General features: G+C 36.5%; 1 protein-coding gene across 1 annotated transcript; it reads left to right on the top strand.

Moving 5' to 3' along the window:
- The first annotated feature begins 6685 nt into the window (after nucleotides 1–6685).
- Nucleotides 6686–15475, top strand: EMB2394 (Ribosomal protein L6 family). Its single transcript, XM_039116941.3, has 3 exons — nucleotides 6686–6837; nucleotides 8438–8746; nucleotides 15004–15475. Exons 1-3 carry the CDS (start codon nucleotides 6803–6805, stop codon nucleotides 15338–15340), a joined length of 681 nt encoding a protein of 226 aa, XP_038972869.2. The 5' UTR covers nucleotides 6686–6802; the 3' UTR covers nucleotides 15341–15475.
- Nucleotides 15476–21087: the final 5612 nt, after the last annotated feature.

Genomic DNA, 21087 nt, shown 5'->3' with positions numbered 1-21087 from the left:
ATTTGATTTTTGGAGTAATTTTAGATTTCCTACCCTATGACCCAACCCGAACCCGGTGCACCATTAGGGCTTGCAGGGGTGCTTAAGGGTCTCTAACTCTCTATTCCTCTAATCTCTTCTTGTGTTTGAGGCCGAGAAGAATGAACGAGACTATTTTTATGTACTGTCGGATGGCATAAATTTTACATTAAGGCTTAAGTTGGTTATATTCAATGAGAACACTATTAACCTAAAAAGAAAGTTCAGACTAATGAAGGCAAAATAAAGCATAACTTTTTCATATGGAAGAAGATAGGTTCATGATGAGTCCTTTGCAGTTGTTGCATTTTGTAATGTGTCATTATCAAAACTATATTCCTCATCTTGGCCTATGCATACTTTTCTAGTAGTATGTTTAAAAAAAATAGTAGTAAATGTACTCTACAAATTTAGGGGATATTATTACTGTGTAAAAAAGATTAGCATAGATGTAAAAAAGAATTGCATCCATGAATAAAAAAATTTTATGTAGCAAACAAGATTCGGCCTATCATTATTAGGTTAGTTTATAATAGCATCAATTCTTGATAATTAAGCACTTTCACTTGTATGATCTTGCATAATTTGTTTTCTGTAGTTTTCACTCATTGCAAAAAAAACCAAGCACAAAAGATAACAAGTACAGAGATCCGACCCAAATCCGACCTGGATCCAACCCAAACTCGAATTTTGTGGGTTGTGACTGGGTTATACATGGATCTGACCTAACTCAAATAACCCATTGGGTTAGAAATTTTAGTCATGGACCCAATCTGTCCCAACTCGATCTTCTATTAGGTTGGGTCTGAGTCCAATATTAGGACCTGAATAAGAAACCAAATTGGGTCAAGGTCACTCATGACCCTATCTGACCCAATCCATTTGCACCCCTACCCCTCACCAATCCGAAGGAGAAGAGCAAGAAGGATGCCATGAGATAAGCTACATTTTGCAATTCTTATTTCAGTTTTGAAACTTGTTAAATTTCTGAAAAGATCAGGATATATGTACTATAAAGTATGTCATCAACTTTATCTTCTATGAGCAACAATAGTAGCAGATATATTTTTTGCGATTACATGGAAAGATTGATTATTAGAACATCATGGATTGTGGAAAATTTCAGAAGACGATTCCGAGATTGCTCCAAATATGCGGTAAGTTCTTGAATGCTTTTTTATTTCCATATTTTCCTAGTTAGGTGAGAGAGTTAATATAAGTATATGGAATGTCAGCCCTAATCTTTGATGCATATATTCTCCACCCATGCTCATTTTTACAGACAGTAGATATCTTATGCCCCTCATTTAACTTAAACATAAAATCAATGGACTTTCTTATAGCATACTCTCTCAACACAGCTTTAAAGACTACAACATTAGTAAATTTCATCCCTAGCAAGGATTCGATGATCTCCTTCCTCTCAGCCTCTGCAGCTTGGTGCCACGTGACATGTAGCTCCTTCAAGAGCTCAAAGACCCTAAGCTCTAGTTCTTCTACCATGATTTCAGGCATCCTCAGCTCCGCCTCCATCTTAGGCCCCATTTGGGGAAGCTTTTGGAGGGCCAAAAAGCACTTTCTGGTCATCCAAAAGCACTTTTGGATGAAAAAGGGTATTTGGTAAAAATTTTGGAAAGTTGTTTTAGCTTTCTCAGGAAGCTAAAAACAGCTTTTTAGAAGAAGCTCCATTTTGGAGCTTTCCGAAAAAATTGTTTTGAGCTTTGTTGGAAAGATTTTTTTTGACCAAAATATCCATAATAAAATATAACAATTACATACTTTGTTCCTTTATAAATCTAAAAATCTGCTGAAGCCCTAACAAAGAACCCTAGCCGTGGATCAAACTCCCTTCCTTGCAAGAAAATGTATTCTTGTTTTTTATTATTATTTTATATCTTTATTATTGTATTATACTATACATACAATATTATATTACATTATATCATAATATATTAATATGATATGTTAAATAATTTAATATTATGTTATATTATGAAAAATTAATTTATGCTAATAATTATAATATTTTACCTTTATTATTGTGTTATACTATAAATATAATATTATATTACATTATATCGTAATACATTAATATGTTATGTTAAATAATTTAATATTATGTTATATTATAAAAAATTAATGTATACTAATAATTATAATATTTTGTACCTTTATTATTGTATTATACTATAAATATAATATTATACTACATTATATCATAATACATTGATATGTTATGTTAAATAATTTAATATTATATTAAATGATTATGCTATAGTAAACAATATTATAGTACTATATTATAATAATATTATATTACTATATTATAATAATATTATATTACATTACAATAATATTATACTATATCATATATTTATATATTAATATATGTTATATTTATTATATTATGTTGTATAATACTATGCAATGTCCTTTATAGTAATTTTATCATACAAAAATATTTTTTTAGTTTATTTACTAAACATATGTTAAAGTGCCATAGCACTTTAGAAATGTAGTTACCAAATAGCAAACAACTTTTTATAAAAGTTCTACTTCCAATAACTCTACTTCCAAAAGCTTTACTGCCAACAGCTCCCCCAAACAGGATCTTAGTCGCCCTCTGATGAGTGATAGCAACTTTCTCCATTGCCGTTCGATCGCGTAGATGTTTCAATTCGCTTTCAACTTCAACCATCCTCTCCATAGCCTGTTGAAAAGCTAGCTGAAGCACCTCAAGGTGATTCAGAAGCCATTCTACCGGTGAAGGATCCATGGTGAAAGGGTAAGAGAGGACGGAGAAGATGGACTTCATCCCATCCATGAGGGGTGACACCCCTCCTTTTATAGAGTTCCTAGATGGCTGAGATCGAGCCATCCTATCTGATTGTTTGCCACATATCGAGTTCTTCAAGCCCCTAGCGTTCAACCTCCCTTTCAGAAAATATTCTCTAGGGCTCATCCTTCGAAGGACCATTGCCTTAGAGTTATTGCCCTCATAAAGATGACACAAAGTTCAGCAAACTATCTGCACCAAACAACAAGACTGAGAAAAATTCCTTGAAACAATAAAAACGAGTAAGTGTGACATCATCCGTACATTCATAAGGTAAATGGGAAATCTTGGAAGATCACCCTAGATGCATGACATCAACCATGCTGAGACTAGGAGGCAAGCGACCTGCGAGCCTACATCGGTTCATCCACTGACCTACCTTAGTGGACCTATGACAATGCACATGCTTGCTTGCCTTGCAGACCTACGTCGACTTGTGCGTCGACCTATCTTGGAAAGACTACATCGGCTTTGGCACCAACCTGCTTTGGATGACCTAAGAGACTTGGCAAAAATTCAAGCTAAGCCTACGGTTTTAGCTACATCGAGCAAAGCACTTAAAAAACCAAGCAAACAAATACGAGATGAAAATATAATTCATTTCATTTCATCAAAGGATGTTACTCAAGAGCAAAAGATGGAAGAGTGCAAAATAACAAGTCGTACACCCGAGTTGGAGAGCTATCCTACTCTTCTTCTCCTCCTCCTTCTCCCTCTGAGGAAGACCCTTCACCGGCGAATTCTCCAGGAACGGTCACCGAGTTAAGGTCAACCTTAGGAAGCAGCTTGTTGACCCTCATCTTGCAGGTGATGAAGCCTTTCCTGAAAGGAGTCGATGGTGGCCTCCATCACTTCATCGTGGAACTCCTAAGAGTTCCTGAATTCTATTGTGGTCTATCATGCCTCTTCCTTAGCTCGGATGACCCTTTTATTGATTTGGGTAGCCTTGTCTTCCACCCAAACAAGCCTCTCCTCAACCCAAGAAGCTCTATCCTCTGCCTCCACCACCTTGCCCTTCAGGCGAGTAATCTTGATCTCCTCATCGATCTCCTATTGTATCTCCTTGAGCTTGGCCTCCAACAAGATGACCCTGGGCCTCAGCATCCTCCCTCGCCTTCTTAACCACTGACCACTTCATCTCTATCTGAGCTCTTGCTTGCTTGGCCTCGTAGATCTGATGATCGGCACCCTCTAAATTGCGCTGGTAAGAGTGGCTCGTCCAATGTAGAACCCCTACGATTAGAAAGAAGAAGGTCAGTCCTACTAGTCAAAGAGGAACTTTGAAATTCTGAAGCTTACACCTTACCTCGATGGCAGCTTGGCACAAGGCGGTGTTGAGACTCTCGATCGACTGCCTTTGGAGCTCCTCCTCATCCTCAAGGAGCATAAACCTTGAATCATCTCCCACATCATCTGAGGATCGTGGTTTGGAGCACCCGATTCAGTGACCTTGATCAACCAATCCAATTGAAAAGTTGCCAACTTGGCCCTCGGCCATGTGGATTGGGATGCGGAAGGTGAAGCACGTAAAACCCTAGATGCACCAGTCAAGATAGGCATTGTCCTTGTCATCGGTGTTCAATGTTGGTGGCCTAGGAGCAGCCGCCGGACCTCCAAAGGAAGAGCAAATTGATTTTGAAATTGCTAAAGAAGAGTCAAAGAATACTGTAGTTGATCTAGTCGTAGAGATTTGTAAGGTGGAGTCATATAATGTAGAAGAGCATTCTACTGAAGCTCTCCAAGATATGGATGTCTCTTTTGAAGATTTAGTTAGCCATGAGGATGAAAAACTGACTAATTTTAAGTAGCTTTAGATATCAAGCAACAGGAACATGTGCTCGGTTTGGATGAGTCACGTTGTGCCTTAGTATTTGATAAGATTTTTGGTGTGCCACTTAATTTCAAAGCTACTTTAAAGTTTGAACTGTTAGAAGACTATGCATGAGAATTTGCTTCATGTGTATGAGCCAGCTTTATGCAAACATGGAGTTGCTCAAGCGATGGCATGTGAATGTGGTCAAAGTTTTGCTATTAATTTTACTTATTTGTGGCTATTGGTTGATGCCCACAGTGATTGCAACTAACAACTTGATGTTTGTTGGTATAAGAAATATGCTCAATCGAATCTCGGCATTATGATTGAGAGCCAATGCTAAGTGAAAGGTTGGGGGACATCATTGATTTAAGCACATACATCAAAAGGGACAAGCCAAGGAAGGTGTTGTCATTCGAGCCAATGATGAAGTTCCATACATCAAGTATTTGTTTATTAAGTCATTGCATGTTGCTATTACTATTATAATGATAGCAATGGCCACCATGTCATTTCATGGCATCCACAAGTTCAGCATTGTCGGTATAAACTTTGTAATAATAAGAGTATTGAGATTTATTGCCAAGTCCTAATCTTATTAGGATTTTCTATAGCTGGTTATTAGTTCTAATAACTTTAGAATTCAAATCTATATTAAGTTAGGCTAAGCCTTAGGCTCAATATACTTGAGTTTGTTTTTAAGCGGAAGTGGGATAATAATGCTTTCATCTTTTTTTCAGAAGATGATGATGTTTTTGTTTTGTAGCGAGAGAGAGAGAGAGAGAGAGAGAGAGAGTATGTAGTTTTATAAAGAGGGAGAGAGAGTGACGTGAAGAGTCGGAAAGAAATCATTTTGGAGGAGGGGGGGGGGGGGGCTTGGAGAGGTTTGAGGCTTACTTGTGAGAGAAGTCGAACTCATTATTTCCATCCTTATTTTTTTGAATAAATTTATTTTTTGCTTCTTTTTTTTCTTTCACTATTGTTGGTTGATTTAATTAGGGTTTATTTTGGATCTTGAGCTAAAATGTTCAATCTACGTCGCATAGCATGCCATTCTACATAGAATATGATTGTTAATTTACAATTAAACTTTCAGATACCTGGATATTTTAGAGGAGGGTACTCAAGTGAAATATTAAAATATTTTTTAATGAATTTTGAAAACATAACAGTGTCTTAAGACATGTTATCATATGATTAGAAATGAGCTAGTTGTCCAACATACGATTAGAAATGAGCTAGTTGTCCAATCTATCAAACTTCAAGAATGAAACATAAACAATATATTTTTTACTTAAATACCTCTACAAATATGGCTTATCTTATGTTCACCCTTCGAAAACCAATATTTGCATGTATACCCCTTAAATCATTCTAATTTTGCTATGATACTTTTCCTATTATTTTTTTTGGTCTAATGATATTAATAAACAATTATTTTAGATATGATAACTTGATTGCTCTCTTGTTTTCATACCTTGAAAAATTCATACAAAAATATCTTTTTATGTTATAAACCTTATGTTAAACTTTCCTTAGGGTATCAATATAAAAGATAATGTTGTCCTTTTACAATTAAAATGGTTATTTACTCTACAAAGTCAATCAAAATCTAATTCGAGGAGGGGCATATTTGCAAAAATAAGATGATTTGAGAGGTATATATATGTAAATAATAATTTTTGAATATTAAGTATGCAAGAAGTTGGTGGATTATCTATACACACACATATATATAGACATAAACATATATGTGCATATGTATAGGGAATGAAGTCCATGAACTATTTATTTGGTGAGATTGATGTATGTTGGGAATTCAGAAATATTTTGAGACTGAAATTATTATGAGAAATGAGAATATGGATTATAGTAGTAAGAATAAATATCTAATGAGAGAGAGAGAGAGAGAGAGAGAGAGAGATCTATGAATATGGTTTGGGCCGCCTCGGACAGGATGACCATCCGGCCCCATCCGACCAATGCAACCCATAAAACATCGTTCCGTAGGTCTATTTCGAACACAACGCGGTCGAACCCAGCCCAAATCAGATGAGGATAGGAGAAGACGGGGCTGAATGGATAAAGGGAAAGGAGCACTCCATTCGGCGAGGACCGCGAGCTGAGTGGAGGCCATGGCGTCGCTCTCCTCTTCAATCCACTCCTCTTGGTGAGCCTCTCTCTCTCTCTCTCTCTCTCTCTCCCACAGATGGTATCCGAAAGATGGATCATTCGAGAATGAAGCCATCAAGGCTCAGACAAAGAAAAGTTCAAAATTTTGATCCGGGAGCATCCCCGAAAATGTCAAAATTTGGTACTTCAGAATCAAAGAAGTCTTTATTCCCCCTTTTTTTGGTCGGTGATATTTCAGTTTATATGAAGCAGTTTGATAACTTACTGATTGTTATTCTTAATGCACTGCGCTCTTCCATATATTACAGCGTTACTTCGGCAGTAATATAAGGATAAACAACAGCACTTATCCCAAATTTTCGGTGGATTCTACGTATTTTACTTTATCACCGGTTTCTTTTGGGGAATTTCTTTTCCGAACTTAAGCTGCATTCTCAACTCCTTACATGTTCCCACTTGAGTTGCAACCAATGTAAAATTTTCTTTTTGACTTGCCCAAGTTTAGAAATTATCTTATGGGAACCGGTTTTAGATATCCAGCAGGCGATATAGTTAACCTCTGCAAATAGGATGCATGATATGGGCTTCTCTTGGATTTCAGCAATTATTGTATCTAAAATGGGAGTGGAAGTCCTGGGAAGGCCTATTGACAATTAGAAACCCCCTATCCCATCATAAGCAGCTCTTATGTTTTTAATGTGTCCCGTAAGAGCCATCAAATTAGCTACGTTTTAGAGTGATGCTGATGTTAGCATAACATTTAGAGAATGTTATATACTGCACCACGGGTAGTGTAATAATGAATTTTAGCCTATCTTTGATGGGCTTTCCTCCTGATGAGGATAGCTGGCTAGGCCGCCATTGCATCACTCTTTCTTTTTCTTTCTCATTTTGCTACTATGATCATAAATAAAGGATGAAAAGGGTGAATTAAATCTTCATAACTGTTTAGTTTTGAAACCTTCTTTCTCCATGGACAAATCAATAGAAATATGAAATCAGATTTGGACTAGATGGGTTCATGAAGCATAAATTCATGACCTGTGAAATGCTTTCCCATAAAAATTCCCTGTTCTCAGATCTTTGGAATCTTCTTGCTATTTCTCAGAGAAGTCTGAATATGAATATTTGGATTTAGGCTTTTGATTTGGGTGCACCTTTCTGATTGCAAACTCTAGAATGGGTTGTGCCTTGTAGATTGGGCGCAATATCTCTTGTGTGTATTTTAAGAATTGTATTGCATATAAAGAAAGGAAAACATGCACTTGATTTTACCCCATATATATATATATATATATATATATATATATATATATATATATATTTAAAATAATTGCATAACTTCTGAAATCTGTCTCAACATATTACCATTTGTAATGTGAGTTTAGAACAAGTTCTTTATTTCTGAAAATTGCTAATTCCTTCTCCGTCATTTCATTTTACAGATCTAGGAGATTTAGGACAGTTGGAGACCTCAAGTTGTTTAAACCTATATATTTTCTTTCTTATTGGAATGTGTAGTAGCATTGATTACTTCAAGTGATTCAAAACTAGAGCCTTGGATAGTTAACTGCACATATGGGAGGCTTGAATTTTATTGGCTCATGCCTAATGTCGATCTTCTTCTTATATTTCAGGAACTTGAAATCTCTGTTTCTTGGTGAAAGAAAGGGAATTTGTATTACTAGTAGTCCTGTCAGTAGGATTGGATTTCTGAGAAAGCCAGTGCAGTGCAAGGAATCTAGGATTGGGAAGATGCCAATTGAAGTGCCACCTAATGTTACCATTGCATTGGATGGGCAAGACTTGAAGGTTAAGGGTCGATTGGGTGAACTCTCAAGGACTTATCCACGTGAAGTTAAAATTGAGCGATTGGAATCTGGAACTCTAAGGGTCTTCAAAGCTTTGGATACTAGAAGAGCCAATCAGATGCATGGGCTTTTCAGGTAAGCTTTATATGCTCATAGCATTTTACTAGTTTATTCAGTTATTCTCTCTGCTATTACTTTCATCTTTAATTTTTGGCTTTTGTTGATTCTTGAACCTATTATATGACATAATTATACTGTGTATGCCCCACCTGCTTGAAATCTCTGCATCAGATTAATCTGTTTTATGTTACCACCTCTGCATTACATCTTGTTGGCTTCATTGCTTGAGACTTGAATACTGATACCTGAGAGCTTAAGAGTGAGAAATCTTGGCTTGTATCAGGTGATTAATTCCTATAGTTACACATGATTAATCATTTTCTGTTTCTTGGTGGTTATATAATTCTCCTCTATACACATTGTGTGTCTCTGCTTTTCAACTTATGCACGTGCAATGGCCTCGTTTTTGGAGCAGTAAATGCAATTGAAAAAGCAATTCAATTTTTTATTAAAAATGAGACTTATGCCTTTCACATAATCTCATTGAGAGCCCAAGAACCACCTATATACTTCCAAGAATACACTTAAGCAAGAGATCATGAAACAATGGGATTGCATTCCCCATATCTCCCAAAGTTGCATTTAGTGGATGCATGCATATGATTTTATTTTATTTTTTGTCATGGTTGTCTCTCTGGATCTCCAGCTAAATTGGTGAAAAATTATATGAGATATGCAAGTCGAATAATTTTGACTAGAAATTAGCTGCAAAAGTAAATGCTAGCTTACATGCTTTCTATAATGATTTTGTTGGAAGAAATTTATTTCTTTTTGGAACATCTGCTTAGTTTTTGTCTGCAAACTGTTCTTATGGAGCGGAAAGAGTTTTTTTCCTGATTCTTGTTCTTTTTCTCTCTTCTTATGAAAAAGAACTAGGGCAAGTAGGAGATATGGATCCATTTGATATGTCTGTGTGCATGTGTGTGCACGTGAACACATGCACATGTGTGCTTGTGTTTGCATGTGCCCATTTGTGTGCTTTAGTTATATTGTTTACAAACCATTCAGTAAGATAAGTGGCTGCTAGTCAAGGACTTTCTCAAGGTTTCAATTTAACTTTGGAGTATTTTAGTTAGCTAAGTAAAAATACATTATATTCATAATCAGTCCATATCAGCGGTTTGGTAGTTGGCTGGTTTCAACTGGTTTCAGCCTGTCCAAGCAGAACATATTGATTTTAAAAGGGACCTTTACTGGCTTCGTCTAAGAGCAAATGCAGATGTTTCAAACAAAACCAACCAGTCATAGGAATGAGCAAGATAGTGTCAAGCAGTGCACTTGTTTTGATTAGCATTGTCAAAGGTGCTCTGGATGCTTGCCGAGGTGCTTCAATAGTTGCTAGGTGAGGTGAGTTTACCAAGGCGATGCCTAGATGAATGCTTGGGACCATGGTCTGCCATACCGGTCCGTACCGGCCGGTATAGGCCGGTACGTACCGGTCCGGCCTAAGACCGGTACCGGATCAGCGTGGAATCCAGTACCGGTAGTTTATTGTTGAAGGACCGGTACGGAACCGGTACGGAACCTGTCCGGGCCGCCACCGGTACGCCGACCAGTACCGGTATGGCGGACCTTGCTTGGGACAAAGAGCAAGGCTGTGGGGCGAGCACTCTTCAATATCTGAAGTATTCTTCCCATCTCTTCTTGCCTATTTTTTAGTGCTTTAATAGCTTTAGTTTGAGGATCATTTTGCTCTATAGGAGTCCTTATAAGTAAAGGGCTACTCTAGGATGTTTAATGATTTATTTTTTGTGTTGCGTTTTGTTTATAAACATTAAATATGTTTTAAGAAGTGGTATTTTGCTATCATCTTTGAAGCTACTAAGGGATGTCCAGTGGTTTAATTTTGCTGACTTTTGTTTTAAGACATGACATGGAAAGTGGAATTTGGATATAGTGTTTCTAAATATATGAAACATGATATCTAATGTAAAAGACAATTATGATTTTTGATGTTGAAACTTGAACAACTAATCTTGTAATGCTTGCATTGTTTTCATACATACATACATAAATACATACATACATGCATATATATATATATATATATAGAGAGAGAGAGAGAGAGAGAGAGAGAGAGGGAGAGATGAACTAGGCTACACTCAAGTGTATCCAAGTACGGACCGAATCGCCTCTACCATCATTCAATCAGCGTGCAACTTGAAGCCTGGAAACCGGCCATTAACAACAACCCTTCACCATGACATCCAAAAAGGAAAAACAAAAAGAGATAGAACATTAACGAGATGGGATAGCACTCATGCCTTTTTCCTCCTCTCTCGGATACAACACTTATACCTTAATCGGAGTGACACGCCGCCCATGCCTATGCCCATCCCTTGGGACACTTATACCTTAATAGGAGTTTCTATTTATTTCTGCAATGTTTCTGTTTTTTTTTTTGCAGAATAGGTGTTTATCATGTGGGGGTTAGTGTTTATCATGAACAATGTAATGTTTATTTCAATAAAGTTAGTGTTTACTCTCAGCAAGTTAGTGTTTATTTTTGAGCACTTAGTATTTACTCCTTTCAAACTTTCTGTTTATCCTCCTCTGTTGTTGTTTACTATGAGGCAGCCCCCACCTGACCGAGAGCTGCTAGATCTTTTTCTGTTTATTTCTGTGAGGTTTGTGTTTATTCTCGCAAACTGGGTACTTATCATTTTGCGGATAGTGTTTATCCTGGACGTCTTAGTATTTATTTTTGCAGCGCGAGGGGGAGAGAGGGGGAGAGAGAGAGAGAGCACGGGCAGCACGTCCCATCCTATTAATTAATGCTTCTCTTTCTCTCTCTCTCTCTCTCTCTCTTTCCTAATGCAATAGACCTACTAATGACTATTTGAATGCCTCAACGTATGCACTAATCGAACGATGATAGAGCTGACCAGATCCAGGCTTGGCTACACTTGAGTGTAGCCAAACCCATCTCTCTCTCTCTCTGTGTGTCTCTTTCTCTCTATATATATATTTGTTGAACTTTGTTAATATCAATGCCTTGCTTTCTTCAGGCAAGTACCCTTTTGGTGCCCAGTGCTTGAAGCGATATAGGGTTCATGTAGTCTTAAGAGCACCTTTTGCTTTTGATAACGTTTGTTTTGATCCCCCTTTTGGCTTGGATCTGAACATGATACATGTCATGTAATGCACTTAGCAAAAAACAAAATAATAAATATTTTAAATTATGCAGTAAGTCACAGAAAATAGGATTGACATTATTTTGAAAGCCTTAATCAAATGGAATGGACTATTTACTTCCCATAGATTTTATTTTCAACATAACATATAAAATATTGAAGAATATCTAATTGTCATCACAGAAAAAGCATAAAAAATATTTAGATTGAACATATTCATTGGAAGTCCATTTTATCGGGATATCGTTGAAAGATGTAAACATAGGAATCATGGGTACTGCTCCTCGACATTAAGTAGCAGACTTAAGCTATCCGAAGAATAGTCCTTTGTAATTAAGGATATGCAACAACCTGGTGTCTAAAACCAATGTAAGAATTAAAACAAGAGCTGTGGAGCATGGACATACACAAAGGCGATATGGATACAACACACTTGATTTGACAAGTCTTGGAAAAATAGAATATGCTACGGCAATGCAACAATAAATAAATATACATTTTTTACACATATGTAAAAAACCATCCATAAAGCATAACAAATTGTCAAACTAACATAATCATACTCCATAAATAATGTTAACACTCACAAACTTTGTCATCTATCATCATTCAAAAATATAAACTGTAATCTATACTCCAGACATTTATCAGGTATTCAAGTCACAGAATAATTAAGTTAGTCATCCATCAAGTGCATCATTAAAAGTTTAGCAATCACCAAATAAAAAGAAATGCCCCTCTCCCTCATCTCCAAAATCTGAGAAGTATCCCCAGACGGGAAACCTCTGAAGTCCCTTTTTTAATTAAAAAAGGATATTTAATGGAAATATTCGATATATTTTAGTCATATCTTTTGCATTTGGATATCCGATGCATGTTGCTTATGGACTTGGTGCCCAATTTGGAGTATTTGTATCCTAGACTAAGAGATAATGAATTTATGTGAATGAACCAACATGATCAAGTAGATAATTCAAGCCCTCTCTTTTAATCAATGAAAGCAGAAGAATCTTGTTTCAAGAAATCATCGTAACACTAGAATTTTAATACTTGGAAGTTTCTACCTAGGGCACCTTATTTTGCTTCGGAACTTTGTGGAATCTCATACATGCACTTTCTTCCTTGGCACTTAGCTTTAAATGTTTTCTAAGAGCTCTGGTTTCTTCTTTCAGAACCCAAATCTGATCATCCATTCTCTTCTTATTCAAGTGACTAACTTTTTAGCCAGCTAAAAAAAAATCCAGGCATGCGTAAAACAAATCACATAAAACATCTTAAATTCCTAAAGCAGGCCAAGAGACAGTGAGGGAGATGGTGTGGCTCTGTTGAAACTTGCGATGGTTTGCAAAGAGAAAGAAGGGGTTGGTTTTCTATAGTTGAGAATGGAATCCTTCACACTGTAGTGTCAATGGATCTGATGAGATGTTGTAGGTGGAGAATAGAAAAAAGAAAGAAAACCAAATTCTAACCTTCTATGAGGACTCCAACTAGAGGAACTCTAGTTGGTGCTTGCAAGGGACTATCATAGACCAGCATGGATATGTAGAGGCTGCACTGCAGATCGAAATGGCACAACCCTGGAGGTTTTCCCACACTATAATGGGAGCAAGGGAATCTGGGGATGGGGTAGTGCTTCTCTGCACCTACAGGAGTCAAAGCAGATTCACAAGGCTAAGTGGAAGCAAGTGACCACCTCATGTCCACATGGCTCCACCCCTGAATATGTAGCTGGTTAAGTATTGTTAGACGATTAATTTTACGACTTTTTTTGGTTAATACTCATCTTAGATGTAGTAAATGAGTTGATTACAACAAAAAGGACAAGAATCTTGGTGCAGAAAATCTCTTGGAATTCCAGGAAAATTGGCAAAGTTTGTCACGCACTTTCCTTCTTTTGACCTTGCTAATTATAAAATGCATCATAAGATGGCTTAAAATATTCTTAGGACTATCACCAGGCTGCCAACCAAAAAAAAAAAAAAGCTTCAGGTATCAGAATTTGTAAACCCACTTGTCACCCTGGCCCACGTGAAGAAAAAAAAACAAAAAAAAAGGATTCACCACTGAAACTCTTGTGATCCCATCTCCCAGAAAGGAAGACATGTCAATACCATATTTTCCCTTCATCTGCACCTTGTTATCCCTTTCATGTGAAGCTTTCTAATGCATGAACTGAAAAGTACAATCTGTTAATTTAAACATCATATTATCATGATCAACAATTAAGTTTGTCTCTTTTAGGTTAAAAAGCAGAAGCGGAAGAAAATAGTTTGAAAAGTGGTAGAAGTTTTTTTATTGAAAAAAAAGTGTTACGAGTGGTGAAGACTCTACTGGACATGGATGAGGTGGGGTCATAATGCATATGATCCTATTGGAAGAAAAAGCAGTACTTAAAATTTTTCCCTTTGAGTTGACCATTAAAATATGTCATCTTAAAAGTAATTTGATTTAATTTTAACGATTGTTTTTTTTTTATATTTTTGGCTAGATTGATGCTTAGAGGTCTAATAAAATATGCAACTGCATAACTTAATTTTGAACCTAATGTGAAGAATTGTGAAAGATGTTCCAGATATCCATAATCCTGATACATCATGCAACTGCTATGTCTGAATTAGCATCTTGGGCATTCTATTAGTTTACATGTTATTTATAACTGATGAACTGGAAAGTTAATTGTCACTGAACTCAAAAGATGTCATTGGGCAGTTTGGGCCTCCAAACATATCAGCAATCTGCAGTCAAATAACAACCACAATAATTTTGCATACAGGCCATTAGATATATGATACGAGTTATTTATGAAAATGATTAGGCAAATCAAGGATATATGTGATATTTCATATGAAAACTTGTGCAGGTTTCAAGTTAGCTAGAGATGTCCCATCTTGAATATGTTCTTGTAAAGGCAAAAGGTTTTTTTCCCTTTTTTTGTTTTCCTGATTATTCTTTTGCTGGTGGGTTGTGCCAAAAATTGTCAATTTATGAAGTTATCTTTTAGGTTTGGAAATCTGCGCCTTCCTCCTTACATGACTTCTCTAGTTAAATCTTCCTGAAGATAAAAACAGAAGCTTGCCTCAGTGTTTATTCTGCTAACCATTTCTCCTATTGCTCACGTTTTTTCCAAAAAACTGACAGAACCCTCACTGATAACATGGTAGTCGGGGTCTCAAAAGGATTTGAGAAGCGACTTCAGCTAGTTGGGGTTGGATATCGTGCGATGCTGGAGGGCAGAGACCTTGTACTTAACCTTGGGTTCTCACACCCAGTCAGGATGGCCATTCCAGAAGGCTTGCAAGTGAAGGTGGAGGACAACACCAGAATTGCTGTGAGTGGATATGACAAGTGCGCCATTGGTGAGTTTGCTGCATCAATAAGGAAGTGGAGACCCCCAGAACCATATAAGGGAAAGGGCGTCAGGTATGCTGATGAGGTTGTAAGAAGAAAGGAGGGAAAAGCTGGGAAAAGGAAGTAGAACTGGTGTTTCACTGTTCTTGGATGTTTTTTTTTTTCTTAAACATTTTGTTGCACCTAACAGACCAATGGGTGTGAAATGTACTCGAGTGATGGTTTCCAGTAAATTGTTTAGAGTTTTGTTCATTATATGAAACTGCAATTTGTCTGGTACTCCACAGCTTGGTCTATGGAGACAATCCCAAGTCAGAAGAAAACAGAACAGAAACAAGCAGAGTCTCTCTTGGAATTTGGATTGAAATGCTCGGAAGCAGTTTATAAAACTTAATAAGATCCCTACTTCCCAAGTAGCACGAGTGATTCAACGTTCGACTTTGAAACCTAGGTGAAAGGGAAACCAGCACAATCCAATACAGACATTATTAAACATAAATAACTACTATTTTGGCCCTCCTTATTCTTCATTCTGTTTATTATAGTATCTGCTACTAAATTATATGTGCATGGATCACATTTCCTGCAAAGGGCATGACTCAAATCACACACAGGAACATTTGCTAACCTGCAAAATTATACAAGATGTCCTTACTACAATTCCATCACAATTCCCTTCCTGTTAATATTACATAGCCATTCTGTCAAATTGTAAAAGAAGAATTAACTGCTCGAAAAAGCAATATATAACCTAAATTGGCCGTCTTATTTCACAAAACTGTGTGAATTGGTTCGTACAGGGGTCTGTTTTCGAAATAAGAACGGAGCTGTTGAAATAGCAGCCATGGTGGACCCTGCTCTTTTTTTTGTGAGCAGAGGTTCATGACCTCAGAAGCATGGGATGGGAGATGAGGGTATTTGGGACCAAGCACTTCCCCTTAGGAGTTATCACATTGCATTCCACATTATTTCAGGCATGCTGCATGCTCTCCTTCAGTGCAATCTTATATGTGGAAGGCCTTTCCACACACCATATTTTCTGCCCAGCCAATCAGCCATAACTTCTTGAACTAAAGTAACCATACCGCATGGTTCTCCGTAAAGTAACAAACCTGATGAGTACCTTCAGATAAACTGAGTGGCTTAAAGCAACAAAAATGCAACTAATTTTCTCTTAAGGATAAATACAAAAGTATTCAACAAAATCATTAGGATCATTGTTCTTGAAATAAGAAGTTATTTAATTCTCTGAGCCCTTTCAGACACTATTAAAATGGTTTGCCTTCATATTGGTCCTGGAAGTACCTGCCCATGCACCAACTTCACAGTCCTTCCTTCAGGTAACTACATCAGATATGCACATTAATAATGCATCCTTCATTCTTTGTGATTCATATTTCAAAAATCTGGTCTAACAGAAGTTGAAATTAAAAAAAAAACTGTTGCAGTTTGAGTATTTGGACTTCAAAATCTTTACATACTAGCAAGAGTTGAGCCTGAAAGAGTAGATGCCCTACAAGCCAATCGCAATATGTATTGCGAAAGGTTTTTTCTTTTGATTTGTCCAAATCATGTACATGACATTTAAATATGAATAAAGGCGTTATGTTTTATCATATGCTGTTGATTATATTTATGATAAACTCCTTAGATTAGGGCAATGGTTTTAAGACTATGATGAGATCATACTAGTGAGACTTAAAATCCTAAAATTCTAATCTTAAATATTCCCAGTCATTGGTACATTGAGTCGGGGATCAATGATTACCGGAAAGACTGGCATGTCTTATGTATGCTCGATGCAGAGGATGAATGATCTCACAATCATTTGTGTGGAGACACTAATACAAAGATGTGGGTGCTCATTAGAGGAATGAGTTTACTGAATTGACCTACAAAGAGAAATCTTATGAAGTCTTACTTACATGTCAAAAGATGATTCTCTTAGTGGGAGTTGTGCAACTGATCCTATGATCTGAGATCACCATGGTATCTTGTGCACATGAACCCATATTTTGGTTTACATTCATTCATGACAATAAGTTATGTACGAGGTCTTCTGGATATGGTGAATTGTGTACGAAGATTATGAGTAGGTCAACAAGGAATTAATCACTTCTAGTAAGAGAAGATAGCATCCTATTTATTCTAATCATATGATAATTCAGGAAGCCTTTGATCAAAGCAGAACGAAAATTAGAAAGAGTTTCTAATGTTTCATTATTTGAATTATCATTAAAAGATTGAGAAAAATATGAATATGAAATTGAGTTTGACATATATTCATACTCATATACATATTTGGGATGCAGTTTGATTAAAGGATTGAATTGCATGGTAACTTGCCATTGAAGGGTATTTTTGGTATTTCCACCAAATTTCATATTTTCCGGGTAGACATGACACGTTGCTAGACGTCAATCTTGTTTTATAGGTTTGATCAAATTAAAGAGTTTAATTTGATCACCAATTAGAAAGGATTCTAATTGTTAAGTTCGGGTTCGCGCATTTTGGACTTAAATCGATTAGAAGAGTTCTAATCAAGTTGGGTCAACTCGCACTCACACCTATTGCTGGCTAAGTATAGAACCCAATGGGTCACACACAAGGAAACTTATCAAGGGTCTAATTGGATTAGATCATGTTTGCAAGATAAACATCCTAGCAGGTGTTGCAAACCTTAGCTCCTAATTCGAATTGGATTCGAATCTGATTCGAATTGGATTCGAATCTGATTCTTAATTGATCTAATTTGATTAGATCATATTCTAATATGGGTTAGCCAAGAGTTGGCACCTAATTGGCTTGGTTTGAGTCTAATTGGATTAGATTTAATAAATCATTCAATCTAGACCGTTAGATCTTGATCTACCGTTGGATGAAGACATAATGGAGAGTTGGTTTAACCCAATTGGATTGGGTTAGAGGATGGCTACCATAATTGACCATTGGATCTTAATCCCACCATTGGATGAAGACATAATGGGTCAAGTGAATGGCGCCTTGCATTGGAGCCCTTGGATCATCATCATGAAAGATCAAGAGGTGAGGCGTGATGAACATGTGATTAGCATGTGATGTTGACTTGGTCAAAATATGACACCACATGAAAGGACATATCATTTGATACACCTCCTCACTTGATCTGCACCTCCTCTTATTTGATATGGCCATTTAGATAATGCCCTTTCATGAGAGGATGTGTGGATGGGATGCATCCCTTGGAGATGCATACCTACACCTATTATAAATAGGTTAGCACTCCATGGGTTTCATCATTCCAATTCCACCCCACTCCTCTCTTCTTTCTTTCTTACATTAGTTTCTTTCTTTCTAGCATTGCTTCTAGTGTGTCCTAAGCCAAGACAAGGTGGTCTTCTTTAGGACAAAAGGATTAGAAGTGATTTTAAAAGGATAAAGGAAAATAGAAAGGAAGGAAAGCAAGCCATTAGAGTTCTTTAGAAGAATTCTGCATTAAAGATCAAAAGTCTTTGGAGCTAAAGTCTTGATCAAGTTTTCGTGTGGATCACCATTGGAGGGCGGACACTTGGACGCCTCGTGGAGATTGTACACTTTGGATTAGCGTTTGAGGTATTCTACTAATTCTGCATTTATTTTATATCATTTGATTGTAATCATTAAGGTGATCTAGGCTTAAAAGGGTTTCATGCATAGGGACTTTATTAAGAAATTTTTAAAATCCCTAGCTTCCGCTGCGCATTATAACATGCTAAAACCCTTCAGTGGTATCAGAGCCATCCTTAATTGGTTCAATCAAATAATTATGTATGATGTATGATTATTAATTTACTATGAGATAGTAATGTCATATGCTTAGAGAAATGCTGAAATGTATGATTCATATATGATATGTTATGTAATAAAATATCATGATATGAAATTTTCCATATGAAAATATGTTGAAGCATGTTAATTAATTGCTTATGATTTATACATGCTATGAGATAGCCATGATGCATAATAGTTTATTTTAGACATGTTAAATATATGTTACAATTAAAGAATGTGCTAGAGACTAGTAAGCCCTCAATAAAAATTATATTAAGTCATAGTGTTGAAAAACTTTGGGCTAACCCATATTAGAACAATTGATCTAATTGGTGTCTAAGGAAAGCACTAAAGGTGGTTCTCTAATTAGGACCTTACTCTCTGAGTAAGGGGAGCCTCCCACCTGCTTACCTGGCCAATTGTTTGATTGCCTATTATGGATAAGCTTAATATTGATATAACACTATTGATAGCCTTCCTTTATGCCTCGATATTATTATGTCAAGATCCAAGCTAGTTTGTTGTGCTAACACAAGACTTGCAATGGGGACTGATGTTATACTGTCTTGGTGCATTAAGATGCTTATGGCATATTTTAATATATTGCCTTGTTGTGCAACCACAAGGGCAATATTATTCGAATATGACTATATGGAAATGAAGGGTTTGACTTAACTAAAAAAATATTGTTTGTTGTGCTAACACAAGGCAATAAGTATTTTAAGAGGACAAGATAAAGTTGAGAATTGCATGAGATGCAATTGGAAAGAGTTTCCTACCTTTGAACTCATAAGAGTTTGTTGTGTAAACACAAGACTTTTTATGATGAATTAGGATCTCAACCCTACTAAGAAAAATTATATTTTCACGTTTATCATAGGAGAGGGCTATGATATTCGATAAAAATAGTAGGAGACAAATTAGATTAAAGTCCTTATCTAGTTGCAAACATGTCATCATGATTGGTCTGCTTATATTAGTTTTGTTCTTGCATATATAGAATTATTAAATGGCTTCTTCACTTTCACTAAGAGGCATCTTAGATGCCAACAAGTTGACCGGACCAAACTATGTGGACTGGTTGAGGAATTTGAAGATAGTACTCACTCAGGAGAAAATTTCCTATATACTTGAAACCCCTGATCTTGGAGATCTAGGGGATGATGCTACAGAAGAGGAGGTTGCCACACATAAGATGTGGAAAAATGACAGTGTGACTATCAAATGTATCATACTTGCCTCTATGAGCAATGAATTGCAGAGGCAACATGAAGGCATGGACACTCAATCCATACTTCTCAATTTAAAAGAGTTGTATGGAGAACAAAGCAGGACTGCTAGGTATGAGATATCTAAGCAGTTGTTCCGTGCTAGAATGAATGAAGGAACTCCAGTGCAAAACTATGTTCTTATGGTTATAGACTTGATCACCAGATTAAGTCAATTAGGTTTTGCTATGGATAGTGAGCTCAGTCAGGATTTGATCCTACAATCACTGCCTGATTCATTCTCTCAGTTTGTTGTGAACTTTCACATGAACAAGCTGAACACCTCCCTGCCCGAGCTGTTAAATATGCTCAAAACAGCTGAAGGGCATATTAAGAAGGATAAAGGTCCACTCCTTCTTATAAATAGCACCTCTATGAGGAAATCGGGAAATAAGGGTTCTAAGAAACGATTGAACCCCAAAAGTAGCATCAAAAAGAAAAAAGGAAAGAAAAACTCTGGATCAAGTACCTGTTTTCATTGCGACAAAGCTGGCCACTGGAAAAGGAATTGCAAGAGTTTTCTTGCAAGTATGAAGACCGATGCAAGAGTTGCATCAAAAGGTATGTTTATGTTATGATGAGAGCACAAAAGTGCGATCTAAATACCCATTAACTTAGCCTAATGCTAGCAAAATAATGATAAATAATAGGTGTTAACATTTGCATGATTAAATATTTTATCCTTAGCACTTATTATAATTTTTATCATTATTTTATATAAATTCATCTTAAAAGAATGCATCTTCCTAACTGCAGAACAGAGCCCAGATTCAGCCATCCACAATGCATCCCGAGCATTTCCACGTCCGCATCCAGT

Source organism: Phoenix dactylifera, chromosome 8 (assembly GCF_051530095.1).
Source record: "Phoenix dactylifera cultivar Ajwa chromosome 8, Ajwa_hap1_PhDact_Kaust_v1.1, whole genome shotgun sequence".
In the NCBI taxonomy this organism is placed as follows: Eukaryota; Viridiplantae; Streptophyta; class Magnoliopsida; order Arecales; family Arecaceae; genus Phoenix; species Phoenix dactylifera.
This window is presented reverse-complemented; position numbering and strand designations above follow the sequence as displayed.

Coding starts and splice junctions, on each gene's coding strand:
- EMB2394 (XM_039116941.3), top strand. CDS start 6,803: ATGGCGTCGCTCTCCTCTTCAATCCACTCCTCTTG. Junction 6,838..8,437: donor TCTTCAATCCACTCCTCTTG/GTGAGCCTCTCT, acceptor CTTATATTTCAG/GAACTTGAAATCTCTGTTTC. Junction 8,747..15,003: donor CAGATGCATGGGCTTTTCAG/GTAAGCTTTATA, acceptor AAAAACTGACAG/AACCCTCACTGATAACATGG.